The 13341-nt window shown below is 40.1% G+C and overlaps 2 protein-coding genes across 4 annotated transcripts in view; one reads left to right on the top strand and one right to left on the bottom strand.

Annotated features, from left to right (window-relative positions):
* Window positions 1–11547, bottom strand: part of POLK (DNA polymerase kappa) — a 72618-nt gene extending 61071 nt beyond the window's left edge. The window contains exon 1 of one of the 2 annotated variants that reach the window (XM_020880903.2): window positions 11219–11547. The gene's annotated coding sequence lies outside the window, so the exon portion shown is untranslated. Of the gene's footprint in view, window positions 1–7959; window positions 7985–11218 lie in introns of those variants that run through there. The other variant, XM_070468558.1, reaches the window with a different exon arrangement.
* Window positions 11548–11561: 14 nt separating this feature from the next.
* The window catches only part of CERT1 (ceramide transporter 1), a 123600-nt gene continuing 121820 nt past the window's right edge, over window positions 11562–13341 (top strand). Inside the window, exon 1 of one of the 2 annotated variants that reach the window (XM_020880904.2) lies at window positions 11562–12017. In XM_020880904.2, coding sequence (XP_020736563.1) covers window positions 11922–12017 — 96 coding nt within the window. In that variant the 5' untranslated portion in view covers window positions 11562–11921. The remainder of the gene's footprint in view (window positions 12018–13341) is intronic. The other variant, XM_020880905.2, reaches the window with a different exon arrangement.

Raw genomic sequence — 13341 nt, 5'->3', positions numbered from 1 at the left:
GTTAAATGTTGTTTTAAGCCAGCTTTTTGACTTTCCTCTTTCACTTTCATCAAGAGGCTCTTAGTTCTTCTTTGCTTTCTGTCTTAAGGGTGGTGTCATCTGCATATCTCAGATTATTGATATTTCTCCTGACAATCTTAATTCCAGCTTGTGTTTCATCCAGCCTGGCATTTCACGTGATGTACTCTGCCAAGTATACCATGTCATTATTATACAAGGGACTTTAGCATCCATAGATTCTGGCATCTTCGGGATCCTGGAAACAAATCCAACACCCAAAGGATATAGAGAGACAACTGTATATGATAAGCCTACGAGGTTCAAAAATCTGGGTTAGACTACTCACTAGCTAGGATATTGGGCAATTTATTAGAACTTTAATTTATTTATATGTACAATAAGGATAATGTGTATGTTGCAGGGTTTTTGTGAAAAATGAATACTAAATGTGATAAACCTAAAACATTGTCTACACTGAGTAGGTCCTTAACAAATGATACTTCTTCCTTACAAAAAAGTATGATGGAATTTGGTTCTTTAGTCCCTCATTAATTTTTACTGTGCTTAGTGGTTTTTCTCCTGGGCTTTGTTAATTGCAATCCCTACAATTTCCCCTCAGTCATCAACCAACTAAACTTATTCCATTCATCCATATACACTGATCACTTACTATGTGACAGGCAATTTTAAAGCTCTACTTGCTCTTTGATAATAATGTAACTGTTAAAACCATAACAACAGTTTCATTACTTATTTTTGTCTGTATTTCTAAATAGTCTTAGCATTACTGTCTGTATTCTTAGACTGACATTTCTATATGCTAGATAATGGGCCTATGAAAGATGTGGTATGGATCTCATTGTTACAGCACCCTAATTAGGGTCATCATATAGCACATTCTTAATAAATACTTTAAATGAAGATGAAGGTAAACTGTATCATCATAACAACATGTGTATTTCATAATGATAATTTTCAGTTTATGTGACTAAGGAGAAAAGGATCTGAAATTACAGTAAAAGTGAAATAATGAAAAGGCTGGGAAGAAAAACAGCAAACACATTGACAAAATAACTATCATGCAAATTCTACCAATACTTAAGAATATCACAAAGCTTTATGTAGTATGGCTTTAATATATTACCAAAGAATTTCTCAATGTAATGAAAAAAGGCTAAAAGTTAAAGACTCAAAAGCTTGGGGAGAAAAACAGAAGGAAAATGTATATATGCAGAGACTAGACAGTAATATTCCTGTTTATCTACTATAGATGTATACTATGTACTTTTTTTCACTTTCAAAAATTTTTTTAATTGAAGGATAATTGCTTTACAATGTTGTGCTGGTTTCCACCATACAGCAATAGAATCGGCCATAGGTATGCATGTGTCCCTGCTATTAACCCTCCAGCCCCCCCCACTCCATAGGTCATCACAGAGCACCAGGTTAAGCTCCCTGCACCAAAGAGCAAATTCCAACTGGCTACCTATTTCACATAAGGTAATATCTATGTTTCAATGCTACTCTCTCAATTCATTGCACCCTGTCCATCCCCCACTGCGTCCACAAGTCTCTTCTCTATATCTGCGTCTCCACTGCTGCCCTGCAAAGAGGTTCATTGGTACCATTTTTCTAAATTCCATATATATGTCTTAATATAGGATATTTGTTTTTCTCTTTTGAACTTATTCACTCTGTATAAGAGGCTCTAGGATAATCTATTTCACTACAACTGACTCAAATTCATTCTCTCATTCCTTTTTATGGCTAAGTAATTTTCACTGTATATATGTAACACAACTTCTTTATCCATTTATCTGTCGATGGGCATCTAGGTTGCTTCCATCTCCTGGCTAGTATAAATAGAGCTGCAGTGAACACTGGAGGATATATGTATTTTAGAATTGTGGTTTTCTCAGGGCATATGCTACAAACACTATTTTTAAGATGAAAGAATTTTTTAGTGCTACAGTGAGACCTATTAAATACCAACTACCTCTGATACATTTTCAGTCCTACAAAACCAAACATATAAGCAAAAGATAATGAAATACAATTTTAATTTTATTCAACAGTAAGAAAGAGTATTTCTGCTTGGAACATGCCTGGCATAGCTCTCCTCTACACAATAGGAAACAGGATAAAACGGTGGCCTACATGTTCTTTGAAATTCTGTTTCTGAAATCAATAAGAATGACTGTTGTATGCAATATATTACCAACAGGTACCTTTCCCTTACTCAAATAAAGTTGTCCTTGGAGAGTTAAATGATAAAATATCAACACATAAATGAGTCAAAGATATATATGCAAGCCATCTTAAGAATCAGAGTAACAGGTGAGTCCTAGCAATATGAGCATAATAATAATTGATGTCAATAAAACAAAAGTCTTTCAATCCAAATGGAGTATGGGTACTTAGAAAGAGAACAGAGAAAAAGTAAGTAAGGTAAATATTGACAATGCCTAGTTAAATAGCCATCATATCACCATAACAGGGAAAACCCAAGTAAGTGCTCCTAATCATTTAGAATCATAATTGAGGAAAATAAAAATATGCAACTGGGATATAGTAAAAGGACATCAAGCCTATATTTGAAACCAAGAAATGAAGAGCAGCTGCAGGGCCTGGAAAAATGGTGAGATTATTAGGGACTCTTGAGAAAAAGAATCAAAGTAAGTGGGAAAAAGAATCAAAGTAAGTAAGTAATTAAGAATAGGTACAGCATAATCCCTATGCCCATGAATCAATTAAAATAGGATGGAAGGCATGTTATGAAGGTTCTATTATAGTTTATTTTTCTCCTAGCTTCTCACTATTTCTCACTTACTCCCTCCTCTGCTTTTCCCATAACTTCTGCCAACGACTGTTACAGAAGAGGAGGAACAGAAGAGGAAAAATAATAGCAGACAATAGCAATGCGCAACACATATAAACAACAGTAATACAAAGGAAGGGGAGGAATGAAGAGAAAGAAAACAGTACCAGCAGAGGCAGGAAGGAGAGAAATTCTGCAGCTGTCTGGCTGTGAGGACCATTCACATACAAAGAATGCACATAAATTCATCAGATTAATTACAAGGCTCCTTTTTTTTTCCAGGTTGTTTTCAACTCACTATTTTTAAATTACTTTCTATTGGAGTGTGGTTGCTCTCCAGTGCCGTTAGTCTCTGAGGTACAGCAGTGAATTAGCCATCCTCACACATACATCCCTTCATAGTGCCTTAAGTAGAGTTCCCTGGGCTACACCGGAGGTTCTCACTGGTTACCCATTTTACACATAGGATCAGCACTGCGTATGTGTCAATTCCAATTTCCCACTTGCTCTGACCCCACCTACAAGGCTCCTTTCAATCAACTAGATTTTATGATCAGCTTTTGGTATTTTTCTCAGTAACTGGAAAATTTGTTTTACCATTTACGCTAATTCGTAGACTAGTACACTTGGGTTACTTACACTGGATATGACTATATCTGTAAAGATCTAAGACTAACAGAAAATTACTAATATAGGAGATGTGGATGCCAGATGCTGACTACAGACAGGTAAAACACAACCACTTTTTGGTACCAACTCAAAAGCTTAAGATACACAGGGGAGCAACGCCATGAATAGTCTTACATTCACTTTACACACATTTGTACAATACTCCCTTTTTCGAATACAGTCACAAAGATATTACAAAAGAATTCTGTACAAGGTCACAAAAGATGAACACATGCAAGTTTCTTGCAGCCCCTAATATTTCTGAAACTAGTGTTTACATTGTCAGGAATGGATATAGATGCATTCACCACATTTCACATAAATGAGTATCTACTTTGATATACTTATGAAAATAGCATTTTACAAATGCATATAACACCACAACAACTGGGATATACATAGCAATAAAAAGAGATTGGTTACACTGCTGCCATTTATTAAGTTAGCATTTATTTAATACACACCAAAATCAAAATGGTTATTAAGGATGAAGTCCTAGGACTCACACTCAGGGACTGTCTGTTCACTCTGAACTCAGGGAGAACCACCATAATGGCAGAAACTATATGATTCTTTAACAGGCCTGACAGGAACACTAAGCCTAACAGGCTAATATAATTTATTAGTAGTCGAAACAGGAAAAGGGGGAAACAAAAGTATTCAAAAGGGCAAGTAGTACAGGTTAAACTGGAAAAGCTGTGCAGAAGAGCTGTTAATCTTTTAAATTTCTGAACTTCATTTAGGGCACATGCTGAATGTCACACACACAGTTATAAGTTAAAAGAAAAGGAGATCTATCAGTTTATAATATTTCTAATGTGACAAGACTCATTAAACAATTAACACAATAACTTGATGGAAAGAGATCAGCAAACAAAGACAATCCTTCTTTTTTTTTTTTAATTCCAAACAACCATTGTTTTAACTAAAAAGGACTGGGGGAAGTGGCCTAAGGATTAGAAAATAAATTAGAGAACAGGATTTATCACTGTCAGGTCCTAGGAGTAAAAGGTACCTTCTTTCAACTTACAAAATACTAGGTGAACTCACACGTATATCTTTCTTACCTTGGTTTCTGTTATAAACTCCTTGAATGCAGACCTATACAATCCCCTTCCTTTTTTAAAAAATCTATAACTATTTTAAAATTACTCATAGTAGTCAGCATAATAGCTTACATAGCGGATGCTTGCTGAATTAAACTATTAACTGAAAAGATAAGGTAAAATACATCAATTAATTATATTGACTGCCTTTTAAGCACTACTTTGGGGACTAAAATTTGAAAAAAGTAGATAAAAAAATTTTACACTCATGTTTTTAGTAGAAGAAAAAATAACATATACAGTCTAATACAGTCATTTAACCACTGATCATGTTATTCCTTTTAAAAGAATATTTGTGATTTGGCAATTAGATTTTCATATACATTACATAATTCTTTCCCCTCAGAATGCCCCCTTTCCCACCCCTACAGTTATAAAGATTATAATGCAAATTATATATACTAGACAGGCCTATTGTTTCTAGGCAGCCTCCAACTCTCAATAAACCTCAGAAGGGGCAGACATATTCCATACTTTTGGGAAGAGCTAATTAGAGCGCTGGCTGGCTAAGTACCTAAGAATTTAAACTTACAGACACTGAGTGAAAGTGAAAGTCGCTCAGTCTTGTCCAACTCTTTGGGACTCCACGCACTATACAGTTCATGGAATTCTCCAGGCCAGAATACTGGCATGGGTAGCCTTTCCCTTCTCCAGGGGATCTTCCCAACCCAGGGATCAAACTCAGATCTCCTGCATTGTGGGCGGATTCTTTACCAGCTGAGACACAAGGGAAGCCCGAAAATACTGGAGTGGGTAGCCTATCCCTTTTCCAGGGGATCTTCCCGACCCAGGAATCAAACCGGGGTCTCCTGCATTGCAGGTGGATTCTTTATTGACATTGAGAGGGCCCGGAAACTGACAGGTAATTAAAACAAGTTGGACACCATGCAAGATGAGATATGAAGAGACAAATAAACTGAGATTGAGAAGACAAGAACACAGAGATGAAAGATACCATGAGGCCCACAGATGAACAGAAAAACACCAAGACCTCATTTTCAAGGATTGAAATATGTACACAAGGCAGAGCTGAGGATTCAGAGATCTCTACAATAACATCTCTTATTTAAGCTACCCAAAATACATTTCTGATCCCTTCAGTTGAAGAGCCTTGATAAAATCACATAACTTACTCAGTATAGTACTGAAAGTGAAGAGCAGAACAGGTTTATGGGGACAGAATTGTGTTGTTTACCCTCATGATCACATGGCTGACTAGGACCTGTGACTCACTGACACTGCCCAGCAGCACAAGAGAGTGTCATGTTGCATGCTGCTAGCCTGGGAAAAGATAAAAAATAAAGGCGAAAAATCCTAAATTGAATCATTCTAAGTAGGGGACTGTATGTATGTTTTTATATTCTAAAAATTACCAACAGTGCTCATAGAGAGGAAAAAAGAAGGGGAAATGCTAAGAAAAGCAAGTACAGACCTCCCTCAGTATCCACAAGGGATTGGTACAGGACTCCTTGTAGATACCAAAATCCATGAGTATTCAGGCCCTTTATGTTAAATTGTAGAGTATCTGCATATACCCTATGCATAGCCTCCCATATACTTTAAATAATCTCTAGGCTACTTATAACACCCAATATGATATACAAATAGCTCATGTAAATGATATATAAATATCATGTAAATGATATATAAATAGCTGCTGGTGGGCAGCAAATTCAACCTTTGATTTTTGAAACTTTCTGGCATTTTTTTCCTGAATATTTGTGACCTACGGTTGGTTGACTCCAAGAATGTGGAATTCATAGACAGGGAAGGCCGACTGCACCATATCTCACTGCTTCAAGAACTCACCTTTCTTTAAACATTTTAACTTTTCAAAACTTCGGATGTTTCATATAATCCTTGTCAGTGAGACAGCAGTTATGACATAACTGTCATTACCTGTGCATCAAAATGTGAATAGGGGTCAGCAGCTTGGGGAAAATAACTCTGAAGACATGATGGGGCATTCTTAAGAAACTCTGTAATCAAGTCTATGTTAAAGAGGGAAATGTGTGGAAAAACAGGGACATTAACAACTCTAAGTTGAAAATTAACTTAGAACACTGTATGTAGAGATTAATCTTTATATTGTTTATAATTAAACGATTTCTTCTATTACAAAAGTGATACTTATGCACACACTTACTCACGTGACACACATTTTTTATACCAAAGGGTACAAACAGGAAATTCAAGTGGTCCATAATTTCATTACCCAGATTATCATTCAACACATTAAAAAGCGGGAAAAACTATCAGTTGTATTGCTTACATGCTGTATTTTGTTCATTTGTACTTCAGTTTTTAGACTGTTGCTATTCATAGATCACTACCTCTACTTCATGGACTAGTAACTCTAAAGCTTTAAAAATCAGGTTTTGTATATAAATCCCCAGTTTTTAACTGATTATGTTTCACTTGGGAACAGTATTATAAAGATTACAATGAACAGTTAAATTCCCAGGTTAAAAGGACTATGTAACTCAAAATGTATCTTTACCACAATAAACACTGTGGGAATACAGAACCTGTAAGCCCTGTCATGGACTAAACTGTGTTCCCCTCAAATTCATATTCTGAGGACCTAACTCTCAATGTGACGGAATTTGGAGTCAGGGCCTATTAGAAGATAATTTTGTTTGTTGTTGTTTAGTCACATAAACAATTAGGTTTGTTGTTGTTCAGTCACTAAGTTAAGCCTGACTCTTCTGCAACCCCATGGACCATAGCCCACCAGGCTCCTCTGTCCATGGGATCTTCCAGGCAAGAATACTGGAGTGGGTTGCCATTTCCTCCTCCAGGGGATCCTCCTGGATCAGGGATGGAACCTGAGTCTCTTGCATTGGCAGGCAGACTCTTTAGTGCTTAGCCATGAGGGAAGCCCTATAATTAAGGTTACATGTGGCCATAAGGATGAGGCCCTAATCCAATACGACTGGTATTCTTAATTAGAAGAGATAATAAGACCAGAGCCAGCTAGCATGTTGTGTTTTCTTAAGGCAAGCTACGTGGACTCATGAAGGCTCTTTATAACAGCATGTTTAAATATTAGACAATGACCTCAGTTTCAACTTGGGACATTCTCTCCTACTATAATTCCAGCATCAAGAAGAAACATTCCCTTCCAGACCCCTACCTGGTGATTAGTAAAACTGCAAAATTCTCAGTTCCAAAATTGCTGGGTTTTTGGTTTCTGTGTCATTGCAATGGGAGAGGGAGGCAGGGATGAAGGCTTTGGGATTGGGATTTTGTTTAGAGAAAAAGGTGCGAGAATGAAGCGAGGTGAAGATGGGGAGAAAGAAGAGGAATTGAAGAATTCTAGTGGGATGAGAGGGCTTCTCAGGTGGGTCAGTGCTAAAGAATCACCTGCCAATGTAGGAGAAGCCAGAGATGCTGGTTTGAACAACAACTATTCTCTTTAATGCTCTATGACCTTTGGACAGTTATTTACCATCTCTGGGTTCACTGTCTTCATGTGAAGGCATACTAGAAATAGAAAATAATTATATTAGAAATAGAAATAATAATTATTTCTACATTAGAAATAGAAATAATTATATTAGAAAGAGAAATAATATATTATTTCTATATTAGAATGAGAAATAATATAGTGTTTCTATATAAGAAACAATAATGGAAATAGAATAGCATTAATAAATTCTATATTAGGGTTAAGACAGCATAGATGTAAGGGCTGTCTAAGTGAAAAGATATTCAAAACCATTAACTGAATTAAGAGCACAGTTGCTCTGATATACTCATTTACAGAATATATTATTTACAAAATTCTTCCCAGTTTTAAGGGTCTCCTGAATCAAAGAAAATGGTATGACCTGTAAAATCAGATCTGTTTTCAAATCCTAACTCCAATACTTAGTAGCTATTTGGCACTGGTTAAGTTACTTGGCAGCACTGAGCTTCAGTTTCATTATCCTTAAGATGAAGCCAACAATGCTTACATTATGTGGTTAAGGAGTAAGTTAGATCAGGTATATAAAGTATCTGACCAAGGCTAAGAACTAATATTGTAAAGATGTCATTTGCTTCACAAATTTAGTGCACTCTTAATCCAAATTCCAATAGAGTGTTTCACGTAATTTGACAAAATGTTCTAAAATTCACCTGGAAGAGAAGATATACAAAAACATCCAAATGAGGAAGAACATTAGGCGTTTTGTTATTATATATATGAAAATAGGATAAAGTTAAATAATTAAAACAGTATGGTATTAGCAAAGCTATAGGCAACTAGATCAATAAGAATGAATGAAGTCCAGAAACAGACCTAGATACAATATATGGAGATTTTGCATATCATGTAAATATAAGGGTGAGAAAAACTATTAAATAAAACAGTGGACCAACAGGTGAATTCAAGTTTAAAAGTAAAAAAAAAAACAAAAAAAAACAAAAACCTACTCTAAGAGACAATATAGAATATTGATAAGGTTGAGGACGGTTCTAAGAGAGAAAACTCAAAAGCTATTATTCTCACAACAGAATAGAGAAAGCTTGTGTATTTTATTCTTGTATTGCAGTTTCTTACCATTAACAGAAGAGAATCCCAACCTCTAAAGTGGTATTCTGATCAGCGTACAAAAACCCTTCTGTACTTAAAAGCATTTAAAAAATAGTCTTGTAAGTACAGAGACACACACAACAAAGTTTTTTAAAAAGGCAATTTCTCTCATTAATTCTAAATACAATTAAACAATTCCCTACTGATTAAGTGTGCAACTTAGTGACGTAAGCGTTGGTGCTTACAACCACACAACTTAGAAATTCATAAAATACAACAGAAAGTTCAATTTAAAAATAAATATATACGGTGCTCTCATGATTCTATTGATAAATTGCATTATGAAGTGGATTTTTCCACATTTCATAATCATTTCCTTGAGGCTTATGACATTTTAAAACCTAGAGTTAAAACAATCAGAGATAGGAAGTCAACTATATTAGGTAATTGAAAAGCAAAGCAAAATTTGCTACAACATTTGACACTAAAGGTGAAGTGAAAGTCGCTCAGTGGTGTACAACTCTCTGTAACCCAGGAATTCTCCAGGCCAGAATACTGGAGTGGGTAGCCTTTCCCTTCTCCAGGGGATCTTCCCAACCCAGGGATAGAAGCCAGGTCTCCCACACTGCAGGCAGATTCCTCAACAGCTGAGCCGCCAGGGAAGCTCAAGAACCCTGGAGTGGGTAGCCTATCCTTTCTGCAGGGGATCTTCCCTACCCAGGAATCAAACTGGGGTCTCCTGCATTGCAGGTGGATTCTTTACCAGCTGAGCTACCAGCGATATAATTTAGTAATTCAGTAAAGACGAAAAATGTGCTAAGTGAATTTTTTCTATTTTTCTGCTTTGAATGACAAAATTGGGATTACCTCTTAATTAACATGTTGAAAAAGTATTTTCTAAAGCTTATCTCAAGGTTTTATTCATCTGAATGGCTTTCAATTATGCATTTTCACTTGATTTCACAACAGAAAAATAATTTGTAACTGATTTACAACAGATTCAGCATTTCGCGTCAATCTAGGAAAACAACCTTTCTATCATTCCGTTTTTTCCTGAAGATTCCAGTTAAGTTGACCTCTATGGCGACTAGAGAGCCTTATGGCCACTGTGCCTTTTCCCAGATTCAAAATTTGACTTCTATCCTCCTGTCACCTGAAATGAGCAGGTATTCTTTCTAAGGTCTAATAAGGAATTGTACTGTTGGCAATTACTAGGAAGTTGACAAGATGGAAAAGAAGCAAAGATGAAAGAATTGATGCTACAAAGTTAACGATCTCCCCATAAAAATTATCTTAATAACATATGCTAAAAAGCAAAACGAAATCTGTTAGATCTTCTCTCGGTCTTTCCACCAATTCAATTCTAGTCTTCAGGCAAAGCCAGCCTCCTACTGCCTAACCCGTTATTACTCAATAAGATTACTGCACTTTGATCTCTGTTATGCAAGGAAGTGGCCACGAAGCATGTGGAATCCTAGCTCCCCGACCAAGAATCGAAACTGCACCCCAGCATTGGAAGGCGAAGTCCCAAACACTGGACAATTAGGGAAGTCTCATCTCATCTCTCTCACCTCACATTCTTATTTTCCTTTAAAAACTCTTCAATGTCATTTATTCTCCGACATCTCCAAAATTACTTTCCACAATTAAAAAACTCTGTAAATCTAACAAAGAAAAGTTCTTGCTCTGGTGAGAAGGGACTAAAAATTCTCCCTTCTAAACTGGGAAACCTCATGTGAAGTCTAACTTCTAAAGAGCGAGACGGAAGATCATCGAAATTTGCAGAGGTGGTGGAAAGAAATGCCCTGTGATTAGAGAGGTCGCAACCCCCCGGCCCGTAGTTAAGGCAGAAAAGCCGGGTATACTTCCGCCCAGGCAAGCGGCAAGATGCTATCCGGCTTTTGGGAAACGGCCACGGAGGGCAGGCCCGGGCATTCCCCGCAGCTATCTCACGTCCCGGTTCACCGGTCCGGCGGGTTCGTCATAAACACGCCAGGCACAGATAGAAGCGTGGCACAAGGGACGGGTCACGCAACTATCAAAAGAAGCCCACCCTCCCTTTGACGGTCCCCAAGGCGACCAGCCTTCCCGGCGCGCATCACTCACCAGTTGCCTCGGAACCACGACTACAACTCCCAGGAGGCTGCGCGGCGCACGGAGCAGCGTCCTTCCCAGAATGCAGCACAGCGGTGTCCCCCCTCCCGCTTTCTCCTTTCTCCGCTCCTCCTACTTTCCTACCCGGCGTCACCCGGGAGGGCCGGAGGTAGGTTGCGGGAGGGAACTCCGAGCCTCGGCGTGACGCGTCAGACGTTGGGAGGGGGACGGGGCGGGGAGCAGGGGGAGAATGGGAGGACGAAAGGGAGGGAAGAGGGGAGGGGAGGGTAAATAGTGGGCTAGGCAGGAAGATGGCGGCCTAGCGGAGGTGTGAGTGGACCTGGGTCTCTGCAGCTGGGTTTTCCCTCTTCCCGTCTTCCTCCTCTTTTCCTCTCCCGCGAGGTTGGCACCGAGGGGGCCGAATTCGGGCGGCGGCGCCGGGCGCAGCGCAGGGGTCACGGCGACGGCGACGGCTGACGGCTGGAAGGGCAGGCTTCCTTCGCCCCTCGACCTCCTTCCCCGGCCCGCTCGGTGTCAGGCGCGGCGGCGGCGGCGGCGCGGCGGGCGGACTCCAGCCCTCCTCCCGCTCCCTCCTGCACCGGAGCGGGCACTCCTTCCTTCGCCATCCCCCGACCCTTCACCCCGGGGACTGGGCGCCCCCACCGGCGCAGCTCAGGGAGCGGGGGCAGGTCTCCTGCTCGGCTGTCGCGCCTCCATGTCGGATAACCAGAGCTGGAACTCGTCGGGCTCGGAGGAGGATCCGGAGACGGAGTCCGGGCCGCCGGTGGAGCGCTGCGGAGTCCTTAGCAAGGTGAGCAGCCCGCGAGGCTGAGGGGCCCCCGGCCCGGACTCACCTGCCGCGAGACGAGCGGCTGAGGGCACGGGGTGGGGCTGGCAGCGAGAACACGGACTGTCTCGGGGCGGGGGCTGCGGAATGGGCCCAGGGTGTGGGGCCGAGTCCTGCCGCAGAAGTGCCCGGGCCGGGGCCGCGGTGGGGGTGGGGGCAGAGGGGGACGGTTTTCGCCTGCCCTGGGGCTCGGCGGCCTAGGACCGGGGGATGCGCGTCCCAACCCGGGGATCCATCCAGTTTGGGAACGGGATGCCCACCGCGACTCGGGACCCCGGGGGGGCAGCCGTCCTGGATATAGGAATCGGGGATGAGCAACAGCAGTATCCGAAGGAACGAGTACGGTAAAGCTGCAGATCAGACCTCTCCAAAGAGGTTCGACCAGAGATGCCGAGCAGAGCAGGGGTGGGGGATTTTTGTAGACGCAGCTTTTGAGAAAGAAGCCGGAGCAACTCTGCTTGGTGCTGAAATCTGAGGTGGGAAACTATGCCAGGCTAGATGTAGTGAGAGGTCTAAATGAGGAGGACTTTTTGTACTTTCCTTTTACCCTTTCCCCCAATTCAGAGAAGAGCTATTGAATCGGCAGGTGATAGGTACAAGAAATATTCATGGTAACTTGAAACCTGTCAGAGTGGAAAACGACATTTATTTAGTCCAAGAAGAGTGTTATTTAGTAAAGTGTTCTTGCAGACAGAGGGCAGAGTTAGGAAAAGACATTTTACTTTTCCTGTATTTTTTTAAAAACATCTTTCCAAAATTTTTACGAAGCAGATAGTCACGTGTAGAATTTGAAAATTACTTAACCAAAATGGATGAGGCCCCTTTTAAGAGGGAAGGTGGGTAATCTTTACCGTTGGTAGTACGTGGTTTGGGGTTTGCTGTTAAGGTTTTGTTTTCTTTCCTTCCTTTCTTTCTTTTTCTTTTAGGTTTTTGCTGTGATAAGATCCACATTGCCTTTTTTACTTCGTTTTCTCTGCCTGTTAAACTTTTAGAAATGGCTGGAGCTGGCAGTTAACTTGGAGAAGGGGAGCAGGGTCCAGTCTTTCAACAGGCTGGTCATAAGATACTAGATCATGTGCAACCACTGCCTATTAAGAAATCACCATGCTTCCAGTATACCTACTTTGGCTTAACTTTTGGATGTCCTTTGTGTAATTGTTTCATATTAGGCTTTTGTATTGTCTTTAGAAGGCTGAGAAAGGACCTACGAGAGGCAGTATGTCAAAACTAAGGCTTGCACGTGTTAACTTTTATTTCTGTATGGAAAAATTACAGTGTGTGTTGATAC

This window comes from Odocoileus virginianus, chromosome 6 (genome assembly GCF_023699985.2).
Source record: "Odocoileus virginianus isolate 20LAN1187 ecotype Illinois chromosome 6, Ovbor_1.2, whole genome shotgun sequence".
Classification (NCBI taxonomy): Eukaryota; Metazoa; Chordata; class Mammalia; order Artiodactyla; family Cervidae; genus Odocoileus; species Odocoileus virginianus.
Note: the sequence above shows the minus strand (reverse complement) of the source record. Positions and strands in the feature narration are given on the sequence as shown.